This window comes from Rhinopithecus bieti, unplaced genomic scaffold (assembly GCF_001698545.2).
Source record: "Rhinopithecus bieti isolate Rb0 unplaced genomic scaffold, ASM169854v2 scaffold_22439, whole genome shotgun sequence".
Lineage (NCBI taxonomy): Eukaryota > Metazoa > Chordata > Mammalia > Primates > Cercopithecidae > Rhinopithecus > Rhinopithecus bieti.
Genome location: NW_016810838.1, coordinates 1,046,334 through 1,070,177, shown reverse-complemented (window position 1 = coordinate 1,070,177; position 23,844 = coordinate 1,046,334). Strand labels below are relative to the sequence as shown.

General features: G+C 36.3%; 1 protein-coding gene across 1 annotated transcript in view; it reads right to left on the bottom strand.

The window, feature by feature from the left end:
- THUMPD2 (THUMP domain 2 tRNA and snRNA guanosine methyltransferase) overlaps positions 1-23,844 on the bottom strand; it is a 40,812-nt gene that overhangs the window by 11,084 nt on the left and 5,884 nt on the right. The window contains 11 exon segments of the mRNA XM_017892949.1: positions 5,210-5,324; positions 5,812-5,883; positions 11,994-12,081; positions 16,744-16,796; positions 18,771-18,848; positions 20,002-20,231; positions 20,234-20,275; positions 20,278-20,304; positions 20,307-20,408; positions 21,828-21,862; positions 21,864-21,958. Coding sequence (XP_017748438.1) covers positions 5,210-5,324; positions 5,812-5,883; positions 11,994-12,081; positions 16,744-16,796; positions 18,771-18,848; positions 20,002-20,231; positions 20,234-20,275; positions 20,278-20,304; positions 20,307-20,408; positions 21,828-21,862; positions 21,864-21,958 — 937 coding nt within the window.

The window sequence follows — 23,844 nt, the reverse complement described above, 5'->3', positions numbered from 1 at the left end:
CCACAACCTCACCACCATCTGTTTCTGGACTTTTTAATAACCGCCATTCTGACTGGCATGAGATGGTATCTCATTGTGGTTTTGATTCGCATTTCTCTAATGATCAGTGATGCTGAGCTTTTCTTAGTATGTTAGTTGGCCTCATGAATGTCTTCTTTTGAGAAGTGTCTGCTCATGTCTTTTGCTCACTTTTTAATGGGGTTGCTTTTTTCTTGTAAATTTGTTAGGCCAAGGTGGGTGGATTGCCTGAGCTCAGGAGTTTGAGACCAGCCTGGGTAACAAGGTGAAACCCTGTTTTTACTAAAAATACAAAAATTAGCTGGGGGTGATGGCGTGTGCCTGGAATCCCAGCTACTTGGGAGGCTGAGGCAGGAGAATTGCTTGACCCTGGGAGGCGGAGGTTACAGTGAGCCGAGATTGCATACTGCACTCCAGCCTGGGCGACAGGGCAAGACTGTCTCAAAAAACAACAACAAAAAATTTGTTTAAGAAACTGAGTTTTAAGGTAAATGCTTGATGCCTCTATAAACAGACTTGTTTCATTTGGTCAGTGATATCACCATGGTCTTCACAGTAGGACTGTAAATATCGACAAATATTGACTCAATTATATGTTCATCAGCTGTCTTAAGAAATAGAAACTCAACGCTTTTCATTAAAATGCATTTTAAAACCTTATTGCTTCTGAGTTTGTTATAAAATAGAAGTGTTACCAAACAATAAAAAAGGACTTATACCATATAATAAATGATAAAGCTTTTGCAGCAAGAACATGTGAACTACTCTCTATGTTGAACTTATCCCCTATTTTCTACATATATTTCATATACACCTACCCCATCACTTTCCACATTTCCCTCTGATTTCCCAAATGGGCAGCCTGGCAGCTTCATGAATCTTGCAGTATATGGCACGGGCCATAAGACACCTGGCTAGAACACCAAGGCCAAGCCAGCAGAGGCAGGACAGGCAGCACAGGAGAAAACACACCAGTATGAGAGAAAATGCAAACACCACATTATGGGGTGCTTATGGGTGTCCTGAAAAAAGCATGCCATCTTACTACAAGAATGGAAACACTTGAGAACAAAGCACAACTGTTGCCAATAACCTTGTTATAAATCTACACTTAAGTGATGTGTGACAGGCTACAGAATGCCTAACCGGAAGGAAAGAAAATATTTCCTGTTAGCTATAATTTTGCCATTTTAATTAAATCATAAATGTGTTTCTTTTGCTCAAATATGTTTATGTTATAGTTTCTTATACTGAGAATGTATACATATCTGCAGATTTAAAAAAGCCTAATGACTAATTGCTATTTCCTAAGATAACTTATAATATTCATTTGATTCCAAATTTTCATAATGACTAAAACTTAGGAATAAATACACACGATTTCTTCATGTTGAAAGATTGTCTCAAAAAAAAAAAAAAAAAGGATTCTCACCATGTCACCTAGGCTGAAGTGCACTGGCACAATCTAGGGTCACTGCAACCTTCACCTCTTGGGTTCAAGCAATTCTGCGATTCTTCTGGCTCACCCTCCCGAGTAGGTGGGACTACAGCCACCAAGCCTGGCTAATTTTTTTGTTTCTGTATTTTTAGTAGAGACAGGGTTTCACCATGTTGGGCAGGCTGGTCTCAAACTCCTGAGCTCAACTGATCCGCCTGCCTCAGTCTTCCAAAGTGTTGGGATTACAGGCATAAAGTCCCTGCACCCGGCTAAGATCGTTTCTTTTTATATTAGTTGAGGGTTATAAAACAAAGTGAATGCTTATTAAAAAGGTAGAAAAAATAAAGTCATTAAAGCACACAGAAGGTGAAGATTGTGATTTTGCAGAAATGTAAGTCATAATGGGAATGAATATTACTAACTTCCTAGATATACCAACATACCAATGCTTACAGATGTCTTACTAATTCACGCTGTGTGTTAGACACTGTACTCTGTGTGTTTACGTAATAAATCCTCATCACAGCTTTATGGAGTGGCATTATAATCTTCATATTACAGATGAGAAAATAAAGAGAGGTCCGGTTTTTCTGCTGAAGGCCACACAGTGGAAAAATGATGGTGGAGCTAGGATTTATACTTGGTGTGACTCTTAAAGTCACTAAGTGTTCTTAATTCCTACAGTAAAAAGGCATGAGATCCCTTAAGGGATTCGTAGATCTCAACACTCTAAATTGCATTTATAATTAGAGCTTTTAAAAACCAAATTAATGAAGAAAATAAATGCTTTTATCTAGCCTGAATGTCTACCTCTAAAGTAGGTGCAATAAAGGGCTAATTATTAGTTAAAATTGGCCCCTGTATTAGCAAGACATATAGTTCCTCCGAGACTGAAACTTAAAGAGGTGATGATGAAATAACCTGAAACCGGTGTTTTATTCTTTCCTTCAGAAAGTTATCCTAAAACAATTCACAGAAGAATCATCTACAAATGATGTAATATGAAAAAGTTTCTCTCAGTAGTAAAGAAAGGTAAATTTAAGCAAACCTATCAAATGTGTACAGTTGAAAAAATTGTAATAAAAATTATAATGTGTGACCTGTTTTAAGGTCCATTCTCCTCCCTCTGCCTTCCCCTGCTCCTAGAAGTGCATGCTCAACCGCTCAGGCACTGGATCCCATCCTTTCTTAGGGCCTGGATATAGCAGACAAGTGATTCTCCTCTCTCCTCCGTAATGCCAAATTTCTCCTTTTCATTTGATTTTTCTTGTTAGTGAGATCAAACATTCTAGATACAAAAAAATTCTAATTTCTATCTTCAAAAAATTCCCTGCTTGATCCCCAATATCCTTTCTTTCAGTTACCGCCCCATTTCTATGCTCTCCTTATTAGCCAAACTGCTCAACAGAATGCTCTCAACTAGTTGTCTTCAAGTTATCTCCTCCCATTCTCTCAAGAGCCCCTCCAGGGAAGCTGCCCTTGACTTCTGCAGTCATCAGGCCTCATCGTACTTCAACAATGAGAAGCAGCTGACACAGCTGATCTTTCTTTCTTCCCCGGATTCTTACACTCTTACATCACTGGCTGTTCCTTTACCAGATGCTCACCTTCCCGAAGTCCAAGCATCTGAGTACTCCAAGGTTCAGTCCCCTTTCCCTTCTCTACTTAAACTCACTCCCTAGGAGATCTCATGAAACTAAATGTTCTCTATACCGGTGATGCTCAACCTCTCCCCTAAACTCCAGATTTGGATACTGAGGTACTAACTTGACATCTTCATTTAGAGTCTAATAATTGTGTGAAATTTAACAGGTCCTAAACTCTAACTTGATCCACCATCCGTCTTCCCCACCTCAGTAATGACAACTCCATCCTCTAGCTGCTCAAGCCAGAAAGCCTAGAATGTTCTCTCTTACTCCACATCCAATCCGACAACAAATCCTGTTGGCTGTCTGCCAAATATATATCTGACCTTCTCTCAACACCTCCTTGAATACCACCTTGGACCAGGCCACTGTCATTTCTTACCTGGATTATAACTAGAGTTGCAACCGTATCCTAACTAGTCTCTTTGTTTCCATCCTTCCCTCACTAAAGTCTAAGAGGAATCCTTTCAAAAACGAAGATTTATGCAGTTATCTGGTGCCACAGAGAACCTTTAAAACACATACACAAACAGTGGAGAACTTCCATTTTTTAAATGAAATCTTATAGAAAATGCCCCCTAAAGTGAAAATACATAAAAGTGGAGCTGGGAGTGCAACAGCGGTCCAATGGCCAACTCAGTACTCCCTCCCTCATGCCTACAAGGTGCTTTGGAGAACGTAAAGGGATTGAAAACTCACTGCTCTGGAACAACTTATGAAGCAATTTCAGTTTTCTTAAAGGTTTCAAAGAAATAGCATTCTTAAAGAAATTAGGGATCATGAAAGCCTGCAGTCTAGTCACCCCTTAGTTTGCTCTAGAAACTTGTGTCTCCTGCACAGAGTCCTATTAAAAATCTTAACAGAACAGTAAACAACTATGAGATCTCAATCAACAAGACAATTTCTTCTTTGTGGATGCTTTTCTGTGCTTTTATGCAAGTTATCGTAGTATTTTCTTCTGTTGATACTCATCTTTACTACTTTTCCACTACAACACAATTTTTAAAATAATATTATATTCCTCCTGATTATAGGTTTGATATTGAGAACTATCTACTACCTATCACTGTCAACAGAATACAATGTTCTTAACTGGGAATTAAATGCACTCATGATTTAAGGGAGAGATATATACTTGGGGAACAGGGAATAAAACAAGGAATAGTTTTTAAAAATAGTCTAAATACCATGGACCTCAGGAAGATATTATTATTATTATTATTATTAATTATTTGAGATGGAGTCTTGCTCTGTCGCCCAGGCTGGAATATGGTGGCACGATCTCAGCTCACTGCAAGCTCTGCCTCCCAGGTTCATGCCATTCTCCTGCCTCAGCCTCCCGAGTAGCTGGGACTACAGGCGCCCGCCACCACGCCCAGCTAATTTTTTGTCTTTTTAGTACAGACGGGGTTTCACCATGTTAGCCAGGATGGTCTAGATTTCCTGACCTTGTGATCCGCCCTCCTTGGCCTCCCAAAGTGCTGGGATTACAGGTGTGAGCCACTACACCTGGCTGAAAATACTATTTTGATTGGCCTCAGTAGACTTGATTCCTAGTCACGTGTGTCACTGCTGGACTCCCCTTCATTAAACAGGGGGTAATACTTTCCCTCTACCTCACAGGGTGACCAACTGTCCTGGTTTACTCTAGACTTTGCTGATTTTAGCACTGAAAGTCCTGGTTTAGCAAATTGGGATGGGTAGTTAGCTTACTCCTATGTATCTCAGGGATACTGTCTAATGTGAGGCAATAATATTTCATACAGTTTATTCAAAAGAAATTCAAAGAATTATTACACTGCTTATTTTATGGCTATCTTAATTGATCACTGGTTCTGATATGAGAAATGGTTCAGATGCAACAAATACTTTTTTTTTCTTTAACAAACACATTTTAAGTCATGCTTTACATGCTTATTGTTTCGCTTCCCAATTATGAACCCTTTGAAAATAAAACAGTTACACTATTAGAAGTAAACTGAGTATTAGTCCCACAGATACATTACAGGGTAAAACCAACCTTTACATAGTGAGTCTAGTTTTGTATGATTCTAAATATATTTACATTGTTCATTTTCTCAATTGTTTTGCATTTTTAGTAGCTTACCTATAACAGAGAGTTTAAGTAATTCGATTTTATCCTCAAGGCCTGCAGCTTTCAGATTGTCCCAAGTACCTAGTAACTGTGAGTCGCTGACATCAGCACCTACATAATACACATCCTATGGGGAAAGAAAGACTATTTTAAGCATAAATAAAATTATTACACATTTTATGTAGTTAAGAAAATCAACCTGCATTTTCTCAAATGATGGAAGTGAAATTAGTAGATTTTAAATTAAGGTCAAAACACATTTAGGGTATTCTTTTAAAATGATAATATCAAAAAATGTAAAGTTTTTGTTAAAATTTTTAAAATCTGTGAATATTTTACAATGACAAATGTGTAAAGAATTTGAGGATTAGTATAACCTAGGTCATGACTAATGATTAGAATTCTGTCATATTTTCCTAAATTCATAGTATTTAAATAAATAACATAGCAATATAATTAATCCTTCACAATCTATTTTGAGTATAGTGAATAACTCAAATAATTAAAAAGAATAATCCCAAAATAGACACTCTACTTGTAAATTATTGGTGATTATACTATATATACGGACTAAAGTAGATAAATTGCTTGCTTTACCAAACTTCAGAACTCACTGGCCATTCTTTAGCAGCTTCCAAAAGTATTGTTCCAAGTCCACACATTGGATCTAAAACAAATGCACCAGCCTGCAGACAGAAATATTAATTTGGTATTATTAAGACTACCACAGTAGGTATTATAAAAGAAACCTAAACTTGAGGAATCAATATTTCAAGAAGAAAGGTTACTTTTTACACTTTATTAAGAATTTAAGGTAGTTAAAGCCCTAATGCAGGAGTGTGTTCGGCAGGTTTATAAATTAGGAAGAAGGCCATTCTGGCCAAAGCCCAGTGAGTAAGGAGGAAAAGGTAGTGAAAGCCCCAGAGAGGGAGCAAGGGGATTCTGTGAAGATGGGCTGGGTTATGCTGCATGTTGTAACAACCCCCAAATCCTAGAGGTTTAAAACAAGTAGCTCACACTGTATGCCCATATTAGGGCACCTGGGGCCTCTGCTCCTCACTCTGGAACCCAAACTGACGAGCAATCATCATCTTGAGTGCTGCCATCACTCTGGCAGAGGGAAAGAAAGCATGACAAATTGTCCACTGGCTCAGAAAGGTGCCACCTGAAAGCGATGCACATCACTTCCACCAGCATTTAACTGGCTAAAGCATGTTAGTCACATGGCACACAGTGTCAAGGGGCCAGGAAAGTATAATCCTATCTGTACCTGGGAGGAAAACAGGAAATTGGGAGAAAAAACGACTTACTCTCACTCTGAAAATCACAGCATGCCAGATCTCATAGGTGGTGTAAGGATTCTGGTTCTATTCTGAAGGATGGGAAACTATTGGAGGGTTTGAGGACAGGAGTCCTATGACATTACATTTCAGAGGGATCATTTTGGCTATTCTGCAGAGGACAGACCATAGAAGAGTAAGAGTGCTAGAGAGTCCAGTCAAGAGATGATGGTGGCTTGAGTTAAGAGTAGAATTGGTGGATGTGGTAAGAAATGGTTGGATTCTAGACATATTTTAAAAGGTGGAGCCAAAAATGGACGGGATGTGGAATGTTAATGAAAGACAACAGTCTGGAATGCCTAAAATTTTTGAGCTGAGCAACTGGAAGAATAGAGTTGCCTATTACTGACATGGGAAGAGTTGGGGAGAAGACACTTTGCGGGAGACAGTATAGTTCTGGCCTTGTTAATTTTGAGACACCTCTTAGACCTCCAAGTGTGAATGTCAAGTGAGTCACTGCACATGAATCTACAGTTCAAGGGAGAGGTTCAGGCTACAGATAGGAATTTGGGAACAGTCAGTGCCAGTCAGCTTATAAATGATATTTAAAGCATCAGAACTGGATGTGATCATCTAGAAAGCAAGAGAAGTTTAACAAGAGAAGTCTATGAATTGGCCCCTGGTGATCTCTCAAGTTCAGATGTTTGGAAGAGGAAGATCAGCCACACACACTGAGAAGCAGCTCATTCCGATAATAGGAGCAGAACCTAGAGTAGTGGTCCTGAAACAAAGTGAAGAAACTGCTTCAAGAAGGAGAGTGATCAGTGTCGGAGTGACAGGCGGGTAAGTGAGACGAGCAGTTTCAGTGGAGTGTTGGTGATGAAAGCCCCATGGAGGCTGCTATATGAGAGAATGGGAAGAAAGGAGGTAGAGACAGCCAATGTAGATAATTATTTTAAAGACTTTTTCTGTAAAGGGAAGCAGAAAAGGGGGTGGTGGCTGAAGGGATGTATGGCTTCAGCGGAGGGTTTTCATTCTTTTAAGTTGAAAGATATTTCAGCAGGTGTACACGCTGATGGGGATGACCCAGTAGAAGGAAACATTTCTAAGTCTATAAGAGGGAATGAAATCCGGCACACAAGTATTAGCGTGGAACAAGGACAGTTCCCTTATTGTAACGACATTAAGGCAGAGTATGTAGGCATAGATTCTGGTATGTTGGTAGATTTGGTGAGGAGAACATGTAGAGGTTCTCTTCTGATTCTATTATTTAAGTCAAATAAGAAGGAAGGGAGTTTGAGAATGGCGTGAACCTGGGAGGCGGAGCTTGCAGTGAGCAGAGATCGCACCACTGCAGTCCAGCTTGGGCGATAGAGCGAGACTCCGTCTCAAAAAAAAAAAAAGGAAAAAAAGGGATAAAAAGAAAGAAGAGAGTTAAAAGTATGGGCAAGGAAATGACTAATGACTATAATGTTCAAACTTTTTAAAATCCAAGCTGTGAAGGAGGGATGAGCACAGGTGGTAAGAACAGGGGTTGGGTCAAATGACTAGAGGGCCCTGTGGGGTTAAAGATTTGTGTTCGGGTAGCAGAGGAAGTAAATAGGAAAGAGGAGGTAGTTAAGAACAAGATTCCTGAAACTGAGATTTCTGGAAAAGATACCCTTCTGGGTATGACAAGGTCTAGGATGTGACTACAACAGATGAATAGGGAAGCCAAGAAATGAAGAGTAAGATTACTGAATGGTTACAGAGACCAAAGAATCATGATGCAATAATGGCCTGTACTCTTACAGGAATGAGAGGGAGAGAGCTCTGACTGGGGTGATCTGATGGCATGTGCTTCAAAGGCACTGTGAGGTTCTGGGCAGAAGGAAGAAAATAATTGTCTAGAAGGGGCAAGAAGGAGCAAGCAGGAACGTACCCCACTCTCAGGCCCAGTGGTGCTCGAGATAGGGGAGAAAAAACATCCACCACTTGATATGTCTACAGAGGAAGCAGAGTCCTGAGTGGACAGCCAGGTTTCAGCCACAGCCATATGGTACCTAATGGAAAGAAACAAAATGTTCTTCAGGAGACAGAAGCCTTCCCTGGTACTAAATTTTAAAGAGGGTATCATACAAATCCTCCATGAAGGGGCAGTAAGGAGCACAAGGAAAAATTTAAATGTAAATTTTGTTGTTAAATTGTTAATAGTATGAGAACCCATCTTTATTAGGATCTCAAATGTGCCATACACTATGCTCCTTCTCTCCCATGGTTTGTGTTCAATGATATAATCTGACCTAAAGTATCTTTAAACGGCTTTATTTTACCTTAGGACCTTTTCTTGCCATGACACTTGTAGACACAGGCTGAGGTAGAGAAGTATTTCTGCATACTTTTAACAACAATTAAGATTTATAGAACGTGATTTCCTTTGTTATGATATGTAGGAAGGAGAACAGTTTATAGTACACATGATAAATAACGAACATCCCATTTTTAAATTTCATTTTTAGTGGCACAGGCCTACCCAAGACTGAGCTGTCTGTGTACTGCTCTGGGTACTAAGCTCCAAGGAGGGAAATGGATCAGGTTGGATACTGGGGTCACTCAGACTGTGGGTCACTACCACATTCCCTCCAAAAGAACTCTACTATGCCATTTCCCAGGTTCTTTAACAGACCTCCTTGGCCTGTGGTCACATTGAGAGACACATTTCTTACTTTTTGTAGTCCCAGGGAAAATTCACAGTAAGGAAAAGTTTTATCAAGCATTATCTTTGGATATTTTTGATCATTTACTTTTGACTTTCCTGAAAAACATGTTTATATTAAAACAAAGGTAACATTTCAAATGTGTAGGTGATTATGTAAATTTATATTTAAATATAAACTGGTGAAACCACTCGCAGTTTGGGAAAAAATTAACCATACCTCTTTCTTTATACTAAAAAAATCTGAACTAAAGATTTAAACCAAACAAACAAAGAAAATCATGGGTTCTGGGTACCTGGTAATCTGAAAGAGGCTCCCTCTTCCACTCTCAACTTTAAGCTTTCTGCTTCTGCTGAGCCAAGTGATGCTCGGACCTAGAGGCAACTAGTGCTAAGAGAAACCTGAGGTTCCGTCACAGTCCCAGAAAAAGGAACGTGTGTTATGGGACCTCCCTGCTGTGGGTTGTGTAGTGATTAGAGAACAGCAGTGGAACCCCGAGGGGAGAATCAGTGGAACTAGGGAAGAGCTTGGTCTTCAGAGATCTATGGACCCAAAGAGAGGTCCGTGACTAGAGAAGTTTCTTCCAGGTATCTCAGCAGGACTGACAGATTCTCCTTACACTGCTGAGCCTGGGGTGCCAGAGATCCATTTACCTTTTACCATTTATAGGATTCTGGCCATTTAAAATACTTAACAGTCACATTTTAGCCTCAGCAAGCTAAAACAAAACACACAAACAAACAAAAACCAACGGTACATCTGAAAAAAAAGGAAGAGGTCCCTCAGTAGTTTTAGAGTTAAATACGCAGAATAATCAGAACACACACCTAGTAAAATAGTATTACTAATTACTGGAGGACACAGATCAATATTTGAATAAAAGAAGAGCTTTCAGAGATACTCAAATGTGACACACATACCTTTATGAAGCTAAAAAGCCATGATATTTTAATCTAAAATATAAATAAAATACAGCATGTCTCTGTGACTCTTGTTGTAATTTGGAAGATAATGCTCAAGAATAACTCAAAATGCAAATATAAAGAGATGGAAATCATGTCAAAAGGATAGGAGACTTGGAGGATAGAACCAGGAAGCTTAACACGTTCATAATAGGAATTTCAGAAGTAGGAAAAAGAGACTAGTTTAAAGTTAAATTCGCTAAATAGTCGAGGCAATAATTAATTAATGGAAGAAAAAATGCTCAGGCCGGAGAAGTAAAATAAATAATTTTATAATTATTATATATTCCAAATAGTAATTATAGTTCTAGTTATTAACTATAATTTTAGTATTAATAATTATAGTTATATTTATTATTACCAAAATGGCAGCTAACACTTAGACACTTTCTGAATGTCAGGCACTGTTCTAATCACTTTATTAATGCTAATTCATTTAATCTTGTCATGATCCCATGAGATATTACTCCTCTTTTCATTTTGCAAATGAGAAACTAAGGCACAAAGATGTTAAGTATCCTGCCCAAAGCTTCCCAGTCAGTAAGTGGTGGCCAGAATCTAAGACTCACCAAGGTCTGGGCTAAATAGAAAACATACACATAAGCATGTTCTGGTGACATTCCTGGGCTTTAAGGTTAAAGACAAACACCTTACAAGTTTCCAAAAACAAGGAACCACGTAGTTACAAATGAAGAGAAGAGAAAAATCCCACTGGCATGGTCTGCTCATCTGTGCCACCGGAAGCTAAACGACAATGGAATAGCATCTGTAGACCTTTGAGAGAAAAGAACTGCAATTCAGGAATCCTATACCCAGCCAAGATAGATATACCCAGATAACAGGAAGAAATTTGAAGATACAAAGAAATTCTGACAGTATATCACTAAATACCACATTTGAGAAAAACACCTAAGATAAGACTTTACCCAAGCAACAAGTAAACCAGAGCAGAAGCCTCAAACAGGGCAAGACAAATGATTAGCAAGTAACTTGATCAAACTAGCAAAAATAAGAGAAGGAAACAAAGTGTGAGAAGGTAGGAATAGAATAAAAATAGGAAGAATATAATCAAGTCTATCTGCCACAACATTTACTGAATTCTCTCACTGAAACACCATCAGAGTGGGGTAAAAATAGCTGTGTGTTTGTAAGAAAATATGTCAAGCTGAAAAAAAAAGCAGTGGCAAAGAACTATTAGGCTGATGCAAACAAAAAGGAGTGAAAATATTAGTAAGACAGTGAGACTTAAATTTAAACTTAACCAAGATAAACAGGACTTAAGTAACAAAAGGCACACTTCACAATGATGTATTGACAGTCACGAACATGTATATACCAAGTCACACGGCAGCTGAATAATTCAACGACTCATAAAAATGCAAAAACTTAAAAAAATACAATATAATGAGATTTCAAAACTTCTTTCAAAATGGAGCAGAGAAACACACGGTAAGTAAAATAATGGAGAACATTTCTTCACTAGAAGATAAAATCATCTTATGTCCATAGAACATTTACAAAAATTGACCAATATCTTGGTCACAGAAAAAAACTTAAAATCTAAGAATCAGAGGTTTTACAGGCCACATTTTCTAACTGTGACACAAAACATTAGAAATAATGAAATGTAGCTAACTTCTGACTCAGCCTTTTCAGAGCCAAAATACTCTCAGAAGTTCAACAATATATAGAAGCATTACTGCAGCAGTTTGTAAGTATAATGGCAAAAGAAAAGAAGTTAAATAAAAGCGTTAAGAAAAGAGAAAGCAAGTAATACAAATATCCATCAGTAAGACACTGTGTAAGTTAATTATGAAAATAACTTTGCTATTAACAGGAAGGAAAACATTTTTCTTACCTTAATGTCAGCGAGAGATGCCATTGCCCACGCTATGGTAGATCGCAGTCCAGCTGTCTTGATGTAAGCTCTGCTGGCTAGAGGAACCCTACAAAGAAAATAATCTGATTATATATTATTACACACTGAACAAGATATAAAAATGATGTACTTGTCCAAATCTGAGAATCATTTAAACATATTCATCCAACATACACTCAAGTATTCCCTAAGTTAGAGAATGTTTCAATCTTATTACGAAAACTCCTCCTCTAATGGGGCACCTTGTCGGTATACCCAGCTAGTGTGGAATTTCAGAAAGTTAAATTTTTAGACAACTGAAATTTACACTCTCATGTATTTAATGTATAAAAATGTAATTACACATGAGGAAAATCTTTCTTATACTTCCCTGTCTTCCCATACAGAGTAGACCTTTTTTTGCTCTCTGAAGTCATGAAGGGGAACGTACTATTTTGTGATATAAATGTTGTATGGGAAGTAGAACTGAAGGGATGCTAATCCTTAAAATCTGTTTTCTATAAAAAGTCCCTTTTGTAGGTCTGTTTTTTGGTTATTTGCATCTTCCCCAAAAGATGAAATGAAGCATGACATTGCACTGTCTAAAATAATTTACTGGATGATGGGCCAAACCAGACATCTCCCAAATCAGTTCACTGGTCTCCAACAAGCATCGCTTCACACTTTATCCTCCACCTCATCAATGCCACCATCACATCCATGTTTCCAGATTTGATAGCAATTTTCAAAATGTCATCTATCATTTCTGTCTTTCCAATGTAATGAACAAGCAGAATCTCCTTGGAAATTTCAACTTTCCAGGCTTTTCTAGTTCACTTCTACAATTTGTTGGTAAGGTATGAAGACATGATATCAAGAATGTGTGCTGGTTTGTTTTGGGGTAGGCTTGTTCCAAAGCCACCAAGAGAGGTCTTCTACGAACTTTACGGAAAGCCACGATGTTCTTCAAACCCTCCTTAAAGTTGTTCAACAGAATTCTAGGTATGTGAATGTTAAACATTTATTTCTTTCATAATTTTGTTTCTCATTTTTCTTTGACTTTAACTTATTCTGTTTTTGTATTTGTTGCAAGCCTCTTAAAATCTTAGAACTAAATGACATATCCCTTTAAAATAGAACGGTAATTGTATACTTACTATTATAATGAGGAAGTTCTACATGGCAAACCCATGGGAGTTTGGCTTTTTAATAAGGTTTTTTCAAGAAATAATTCACATTGTAAACAGTACTGTATATATACATTTGGAATCAGGGATGTAAACTGGCAGGTAGAAACACTATAAAATATTTTGGCCAGTGAATTTTGCTTCTGCAGGGTGAACTTAGCAATTATCTTGCTATAAAACACAGTTTGCATTCTAGATACCAAAGGTATAATACACAGTTTACATTCTAGATGCCAAAACTATAAAACAGAGTTTGCATTCTAGATACCAAAAAGGGAGATGCAGTATGGAAAACCAGCTTTGTCCATATATATGAAAAAAATGCTCTTATAAGCAGCAGGAATTTATATGGAACCTTTCAAAGTTTCAACAACTATGTATATATTTTTGCTAATAGAAGTTTTGATGGGACAGAATTCTGTCAATATTTGACAAAAGTGAATGTTCACATTTTGCTTAAACCTGGGCAAAATTATCTCATTATTTCAACAAAAGGGCCCTATTATAGCAGCATAATACAATTATTCAGAAGAAGGCATGTTCAGAAATAAACTCCTTAAAAATAAAAATAATGCTCTACTTTCACAGAATCTAGCTAATGTACACGGTTCAAAATAAATGTGGTTTTTGATCTTCTCTGCATGTGTGCATTTCTTTTTTATTTTCTTGTACACCTTGTACCACCAAGACAAAGACGTCCTAATCTATATCGCTAGCCTAGACTTGTTACCTGAACCCCCCAGATCTTTATCTTCAAATATGTACTTGAACATTTTTATGTGGAAGATAAGTAGTACAAAGTCAACAGGTATAAACTGAATACACTCTCCTGGATTTCATATATTGATATGTTTCTTCATTTTCTTATGCCACTTACTATCCATATATTGGGTACCATAATCTACCTCTTCAGTCTAGACTTGTCACCTGAATTCTAGATCTGTAACTTCAAATATCTACTGGGACATTTTTCAATGAATACACTGTTTTCTTTCGCTACATTTTGTATCTCAGCGAGTAATACCAGTATTTACTAATTGTTCAAATCAGAAATCTGAAATTATTCTAGACCCCTTAACTATTTTTTGATTTCATGGCCTTTTTGCTACCTCCAAGAGTTTAAATCCTCTCATTCTCCCTTTTATTTTCTTTCATTCAAAATATAGTTTTCTTGGTAATATTTTGAAATCAGAAATCTGATCACTTCACTCTTCTGCTTCAAATTTTTATTGCTTTTAGGATAACATCCAAGCTATTTAACATACTTACAAGGCACTTCATGGCTTGTTTCTAATTTTCTACCACTTTCTCTATGTCCCAGCTACACTGAAACTACCTGCCATCCCCCATGTAAATCCAGCTTCCTTACACCTTGTGCCTTTGCACAGAGATTCCTTGCCTGTAATATCCTTTCCTTCTCTTGCCCACATGATATACCCTTTCTTATTGCTGGCAAGTCTCCTCTTAGGGACAATCTTTTATCTTTTTGCTCACAGGTCCTCAATTAGAGTTAGGTTCTCTTTCCTAACTCTAGTCAAGCATTCATCACAGATCTGTGCTACCACTGGATTGAATTCCTTGAAATTAATACTCATCCTTTTTCGTCTTTGAACTTTGGGCATCTAGCACAATTTTTTGCATACAGTAAGTGTACAACTGACACTTCAACTAAAATTAATTGAACTCATCTTACTCCAGTAAATGTCTCTCCCCTCCCCTCCTACTTGCTGAACTGTTTCAAAAATAAAAAAGTTGAAATTTATTTAATGCTTACTGTATCCTAGAAACAGTAGCAAAGATTTTCATGTGGGTTATCTAATTCCAAGGATGAAGCTATAAAGTAGGTACTATTATTTTCCTGATTTTATAGCAGAGAAATATGATAATTTGTCTAAACTTGCAGAGTTATAGTAATTTGTGAAGACAGAATTCAAGTCCACAGTTCTTATCTGCTATGCTCTACTGTAGTAGGTGATGCGTATAGTGTGGCACCAGCTATATAACAGTTAATGCTTCATGGGGCTATTGATATCCAAATGGTTTTTTTCTTTAAAGAAAGTAAAGCTCAAAATATGAACAATGTCTTTAGGAACTTGGGACAAATTTTTATGTGATCCTCCAACTTCATGGCTGCTCTTTGTTTCATCATTTCTGACTTTCTTCTGTTGTTAGGGTCACCAGGTTGCAGTTTCTGATATCCACTGTCACTTCTCTTGTCCAGTGCTATCTGTTGTGCAAGTCTTCACGTCTCCGTTTCCATGTCCCAGCAAATTGTTCTTTTTAGCCAACACTCATCACTGAGACTGCTTCCTTCCTACACTGAGGTAGTCAAACTGACTAAACACAGAGCATCTATTGTAACCTCATTTTCAACCGGTGCTCACTCAAGGTCTGAGTCTGAATTTTCAGATACATTATCTTTTATTTGTAAACTTTAAGGTACATTATTATTTGAAATGCCATGGCATGATGTTTTGAATGTTTCTAGCAAGCATTAAAATAATTTTAAATAATCAAATACCTTTTAAAACATTAAGGTTATACTAGTTAAATAAAGAGCACAAAATTTAGCACTTTTATATATAATAATTTAAAAATGAGTTATATTATTTGGTGGTAAGAATCTAATTAATACCACACTCAGCACTGCTAGGGGTGAGATAGCCTTCCTAAATTTTTTTTGTTTTTTTGAGACAGAGTCTCGCTGTCACCTAGGCTGGAGTACAGTGGCGTAATTTTGGCTCACGGCCACCTCTGCCTCCCGGGTTCAAGTGATTCTCCTGCCTCAGCCTCCTGAGTAGCTGGGATTACAGGCACTCACCACCACACCTAGCTAATTTTTGTATTTTTAGTAGAGACAGCAGTTCACCACATTGGTCAGGCTGGTCTCGAACTTCTGACCTCGTGATCTGCCTGCCTCAGCCTCCCAAAGAGCTGGGATTACAGGCGTGAGCCACTGCGCCTGGTATCTAAGTAAATTTTTTAGACACTTAGGCTCACTTTTTGGGAGTCAAAATATTTTTAAAAATTAACTACTTTATAAATTTAAAAATGCACATATTTTATATTTTGCTTGTTTTGCTAGTGTTTCCTACTTTCGTCTTGGTGACCATCAATAATTATACTTATTATTATAATTGCTGAAATATGTCCATCTTTTAGTTTTCTCCACCCTGTCTTTAAAATTGTCATAGAATTTTAAAAAGCCAGATAGGCAAAATTGTTAAATTAAAGGCGCTGGAGTAGGGCAGCCTAGAAGCCTTTTAGGTACAGTTATGGGGCTGTGAAAATCATTTAATAATAGAACTAGATATAATTTTCAGTATTAATCATGTATTCAGTAGATTACCATGATCAAATATTTCCCAGCTCTAACTGGTCAGTTCAAATCACATCCACTAAGTTCCATGAAAATATTTTATTGTCTTAAGCAAAGAATTCAAATGCTTTGGATTTAGCCTTCTCTGTTATATCAATGCTTCATTCATGCTATAAATAAAAAACATAAGTTCTCAATTTAACAATCTGTCCTATGGGACAAACTTGAAGCTTAGAATATCTACCTGAACACAGGAATTCCCACCACAGAGTAAACGTCATTTAGATGTATAAAGATCTGAAAGAATAAACACAGAAGTTAGAATGGAATAAGAAACATCATTACCAAAGTATTGACAATTTGAAATTTCCATTTTAAACTTACATGACCTATGTTTTAAAAAGAAACTCCAAGGCCTTATTCATCCTATCTAGAAAAAAAAATGTTCTATAATCTTTTTTTTCTTAAGCAGAAGGAAACTAAATTTTAAGTACATTTCATAGAAAAATTCGGAGGTCAATTTGTTATACAGGAGAGTCATGTTACAAACAACTCAAAACCAACTTTCTTCCTAGAGATTCTCGGAATTATCATAACTGGACCAGACTTCAGTATTTTGCGTTAGAGAAGATTTTCTAAATCCACCCTAATTCTAACCTCAAATAGGATGTGAGGCCACACAGGGCTATCAGAGGCTGCAAATACTTTCAGGGTAACAGAAAACTTTGTTTAGGTCAAATATATGGCAGCAAGGGTGCTCTTTTCTCTATAGGTAAGTTTCTGTCTCTCTCTATTTTCTTTCTTCTGTTAGGTCCAGAAGAGTATTTAAGTGCCCCACATTATAATTAGTAGTCAACACAAATTTTAAAAGCTAGAATCTTTCTTTTGTAGTCTGATAAGGTTTACAGAATATTTTAAATGCTGTTTTGAATCTCAAGAATATCTGGTCCCTGATAGTCTCATTCCAAGATAACTTTAAATATTAGCAGCTTAATCAGAATTATTCCAAAATTGATTACTTTCATCAAGAAAAGGCTTACCTGGAGTGATTCCATTTGGTCAATTTAATTACTTGATTAACTGATACATCACAGCTAAACTTCCCAATTTTATACATTATGCATTTTAGCAAATTAGAATTACTTTCTATTGACAATTTATTCTAAAGATATGACATGTTTACATATTGAATGTTATAAGAATAGCCTCCCCCACTATAAATGTTTTCCTATCAATTTTGCAGAAGGAAATTTGTTGAGATTTGATTCTTCTGTCAATTTTTTCGTCATAAACTTTACTACATGTGATTTTTGTGTTTCCAATTTTGTGTTAATTATTTCTATCCATAATAGCTATTAATTGCATTAAATGGTTGATAGAAGTTGAATTTGCTATATTTATTCATGAGATAATCTAAGAGAAAAACGATTCTGAGACAACGAGATAGACTCAGGGAGATGGGGACAAGAAAGCCACAGAGAGGAGATGATTAAGAATTGGAAAGGGGCAGGTAAGAGAAAGATACTTGTATGTCAAAACATTCTTGGGATCAAAATATTTAGTATGACAAACAATAAAAAATATATACCAGGTATTTTTTTTAAAGTGAAAAATGTCAGACAAAAGCAAATCTAAAAATAAAACAACAATGTTCTGATTTGTCCAGTTATTACTCCATTTAAACCTACATAACAAGTGATAAATTTATGAATTAATCATGAAAATTATTGGTTACATGTCAACTTTACAAGATGGCTTTCAAAAAACAGCAAAGAATATTTTTTGTTTCCCCATACAAATAGTTGTTCCAATTAAAATAGTGTAACCTTATTAAATTAATTTTGGAAAATAAAAACATAATCCCATATCCATAACAAAGCCACTATTAACATACTATTGAATTTTGTGCAGGACTTTTGTTATCATCAATTTTTAAACATTAGCTAAAGTTTTTTAAATCATAGATTGTGTGTATTATAGAGACTATAGAGAACATCGCTGTAACCTCATAATAATAAACATTTTTTCTTCAACTGTGACCAGATAACTTCATTCCAAAAAATCTTTTCTTGGAGTATGGATAAGACATTTTCACAGTGAAAACTGCTAGCAAAACTATCTGTTCTATTCTACTAAGATAAAATGGACTGCTGGATCCCTGTCGATATACTTTTTACAACTGCAAAATAAAATGGAAAGGTATGATAATACAGGACACTGTCTTTAAAGAATTAGGTTACAAGTATATAAAATAAAACAAATACTCATTACCTCTAATTTTGGATTCCTCAAATCTGCTTTCCATCCGAAGTGTTTCATAATAGCAATTCCAATTACTTTTCCTACCTCCTGGAAAAGTAGCAAGTTAAAGAAAAGAATACTAAAAATGAAAATTTTAAGTTTAAATGTAAGCAAAACTAACAGAGTAGCCTATAAGAAAATCAAGTCAGGCTATCTGACAGTAATTTAGAGTTCTGATATTAAAATCGTACATGAAAGCGTTTTCTATTCCAGGCAGTAAGGCTGTATTTTACCTGCCCTAGCCCCCAATACACTCCATGGCATTAACATCTACTCATGCATAATCTCTATTCTTGTAATTTTAGGCATATGAAATAACTAGATTATAACCTGATAAATATGATCATTCTGGGTTTCAGGAAACAGATGCAAGCTGAAAGATAACTATTTCAGCTACTATAAGCCTATGTGTTTAAAAATTACCAGATTAGTATCATTAGACTCACCCTTTAGGGTCTGACTGATTTTAAGGTTGATAAAGTATTCAGACCAATGGCCTTTAACATCACTGAACTTTGTAAGGGCCAACTGATGAGGTTTGGTGATGGCCAGTTTGTGGTGTTCGCTCTTCTCTATATTGCTGAGACCTCACGTGCATTTGCAGTCTAGGTCCTGGTGATAATCCCATGTACAGGACCTGTGCAGAGTAGCCACTGAATAAGCACAAAGCTGAACTGAAGAGAAACCCCAAAAGCTGAGGACTATGGTATCAGGATTTCCAAATACAAAGGACATCTGTAGATTTAAGGAAATTTTTAGGCACAAAGGATAAGAAAGTAATTACTTGGAATGGCATACCATTCCTCTTAAACATAAGAACTAATTGTCTGGGCCTAGTTATTCGTTCTGTGAGAGGTTTGCATCTCATTTTCAATCTAAAGAGTAAGTAATTCTTTAAAAAAAATGGGACCCACAGGCCAGGTGCGGTGGCTCCTGCCTGTAATCCCAGCACTTTGGGAGGCTGAGGTGGGTGGATCACTTGAGGTCAGGAGTTCAGGACCAGCCTGACCAATGTGAAACCCTCTTTCTACTAAAAATACAAAAATTAGCTGGGTGTAGTGGCGCACACCTGTGATCCCAGCTACTCAGGAGGCTGAGGCAAGGGAATCACCTGAACCTGGGAGGGGAGGTTGCAGTGAGCCAGATCATGCCACTATATTCCAGCCTGGGCGACAGACTCCACTTTGGGATGCAAGCATACCTGTGCAGTGAAGGCCTTTCTAATAGTTCCACTGCAGCGACAAGATACTCTGAAAGTCAAGTCCTTTTGATTATGAGTATCAATTGCTTTCTCTATGTCATTCTGAAATTCTTCTTGAAAGTTTTCGCTTTTAGTGGTAACATCTCTTTGCTCCAGAGTTTCTTCTTCTATTTGTTTTTCCAGCTGGCAGTCCCTATTCTCTTCTATCTTTTGCATTTGTTCTATTTTAATTTCTTTGCAATGATGATTTCATTTTCTCCCACTTTTCTTTTAGTTGGTTATCATCTCTCTGAGAAAGTTTTCCTTTTTTGCATCAAGTTCAAGAAGATTTTTCCAGATTGAAATGGCATTCAACCAACTTCCTGGATCTTCATTTATAAGTCTTTGCATTTCGTTAAATAGTTTTCCTAAATAAGAAAAATCTTGTTGATCCTATATTGAAGCTTTAAAGACCATCTATTACAATCATCACCCCAAATTCCATTACCTTTATTTCTTTGGATTTTTATTAAATTAATAAAATTTTATGGAAACACACTATAATATAAATTGCTACATGAATAACTTCACTTTCATTTGGAGTTTATATTCCATTTACCATAAGAATATTGTGCAGAATAAAGTTCATTCTTATATTGCATATATAGCATCCACATTGTGTTAAAATTCCTATAGAATTACCATATAATAACCTAGAAAGATTATTTGTGCTATGGTAATATATGTATCTCTCCAACATATACATAGACCTAGAGTGTATATCAATCTTTGAAATAATGGTGATCTTGCCTATAAAATTTAAGTTTTTATAAGAAAAGAATAAATTGAAAAACTCAGCTCAGAAACAGAGGAGCTGAATCTTGGGCCCGTTACATTTTAGCCCATACCATATTAATAAGTATATTATAGTGTGTTTCCATAAAATAACTCGCAATCCATTCACAGCTTAGCATACTGCCAGTATGCTCAGCAAAGTTTAATCTTCTCTTGATGAACCAGGGTCATCAAGATGATCCAAAATTACTGCAGCTCCTTAAAGATGAATGTGTGTAGAGTACTGGGAGGAATTATATTTACCCCACAGTATAATACTTTGGGATATGCTTTAAAACAATTTTTTCTGCTTGGTCTTGATTTCTTGCCATTTGCATCTTTCTTAAAATAGTTTATTATAGGCTATAAATACATGATCTCTTATGTAATTCAAATTGAAGTTTAAGGCAGCATTTAAACCTGCAGTGTCTGACCATGTTTTGTTGTTTTTATCAAGATCCATATGTTGTTTTAGTAGCATATTTATAAAATTTAGAGAGTGGACAAGAAATCTCTTATGCCCCCTTTACCTCTAATGCTTGATAAGTGCGCATAAGTTTATCAAAAACATTTAAGGTCCCAGAAATAGAAATTTTACTATGCAGTATTTTCCAATTATATCACACAGTTAAAATTTACAATATGACGATTTTCACTGATTTACTATTAAAATAATGCATTTTGGATTATTGCATGTTTCTAAATCCAAATAAATGCAACTGACCATATATATCTCTAGAGAAGGTACCTGATCATAATTCTCAAAGAAGAAATGTGGCTTAGGACATTAAAATCTCATAAAAAAGGCAGCATGCAGGTTGCAAAGAGAAGAAATATTCTACTACAATCGGGTGATAATATTCAGGAAATACAGAAAAATACACAACTAATGATCCCACACATGTTAATGAACATTAAAGTGTAAAATGGCTACATATTAATTATCAAGCAGAAAATGTTGGAGTACAATGTGTCACGTGGGTAAAAGCAACACACATATGGATATGCCATACCTTTACTTACAGAAGAAATAAGTGGAAACTGCTTTTAATCAGCAAAATAATCTTTCTGCAGATTTTAATTTCTTCAACATATTCAAATCAGAACAGGTGGTGAAAAAAACCTTTCCTGAAATATATTCAACCTAGAAATAAAAAAAACAGCTTTCAGTGTAGTCCAGTATCAGTGTAAAATGGTATTTTTTCCCCTCTTAAGGTACAGCATTTAAATTAAAATAAAATAACCACTTCTGAACTATCTACTATTTGTCAGGCTCTGTACTAGGAACTCTGAATAAGTATTTTCCTCCTCACCCTTATAACAACCCTCTAAGGTAGATCCTATCACCACCAAAAGTAGACAAAGGTATAATGTACTAGACAAATTAGGTGTCTAGCCCAAGGTGGATATTTATTGAAAACTTACCTGTAGGCTACCAGGAAGCATAAAACATGTATTTTGAATAATAGACACACACTGACATACACATTAAAACATAAGATTTATAAGACAATAACTTGAATTAAACCCAGAAGAAAACTAAAAAGTTTTAACATTATAATGCATTGACAAGTTGTAAGTACACTAAGTAGAAATGAATATGAAAGCCGACATTACAAAGAGTCTTCGGAAAGAATCCTGTAAGGTTTAGGGAAGAAGGATTCTAATAAAAGAACAAGGGGCAGATGCAGAAGTGGGAATGAAAACCTGGATGAAGTAAACTGTAAGCAGCATTTGCTGTATTATGCTGATTGATAGTGTCAGGTGGATGGATGATGTAGTTTAGGCCAGCTTGACAAATGGTCATGAAACTCTGAGTACCACGAATGGTAATGGTCAACTATTACAGACTTTTGATGAAAACTGTGACAGCACTGAATTAGCTGACAGAAAAAATTACTTTACAAGAGGCATAAAGGACTGAGTGTAGAATGTGATGCTAGAGGGAGAAGGAGGTTACTGAGGTAGAAATGACGAGATACTTGGCTGCAGAAACTGGATAATGAATAGAAGCAAGATATATGCATCAAACAGAAACAGGTTTTGGAGAAAGGATGGATACGTGGCAAGAGAAGGAAAATGAAAAGAGTACTGACTCACAGGAAGCCTAATATGCTGTGACAAATGGTGCTCAATACCAATGGAATCTTAACTCTTTTAGGGTCAACCCAACCCTCTTAAGTCCAGGATGGATGTGGGCTCTCTTGGAGCTCTCTTTTTAGCAGCGGCCAACAATTGAATAGCACGGTTCTAAGTAATCTCCTAGAACGCGGACACTAGGGACTGTTGGGTTTCTTGTGTGTTAAGGCAGCTACCATCCATGGGTACTTGAACTCCAAGGGTTTTTGCTTGTTTCGGATCTGACAAGATCTAATTAAACTCTTGGAATGGTAATTTCTGGGGTCGCTACTCCAGGCTGATGAAAGAGAATCTCTCCCGAAGAAGCCCTAGATTGGCACCAATTAAAACTCAAATAGCTTACAGCAATGCAGCTGACCAAAATAGATGGAGGAACAGACAATGACACTATGGTAGGAAGCAGGGAATGAAAAGAACATTTAGGAATCAACATATAAGGGAATAGTGAAGTAACCAAAACCAGAACTTCTGGTTTCTAGAATTTACTTCTTTCTATTACATAGGTGACATTTCCCCAAAACTAAAGTATATACTTCAAAATGCTTAGAAACTTGAAAACAAAGTTTTAAAAAGTAAATTATCAAAAATTCATAAGTTAGCTGACATAAGAATACAGTTGATACTAAAGCCATCACAGAACAATTTAACTGATGAAATACTTTGCCAAGATTCTGGGGGAACAGAACTAAATATTTTACAGAAAATGTACGGTTTTAAGTTTCAAATTCTGTAAACAAGTAAAATGATGCAAAGATCTAGACCAGTGACTTTAACCTAGGTAGCCAGTGATCTAGGTATTATAGTTACTTAATTGTACGAAGATCTTCTTTTCTTATTCAAATATCAAGGGAAGCATTTTATCTGATGAGCTTTCTCTAACATATATATATA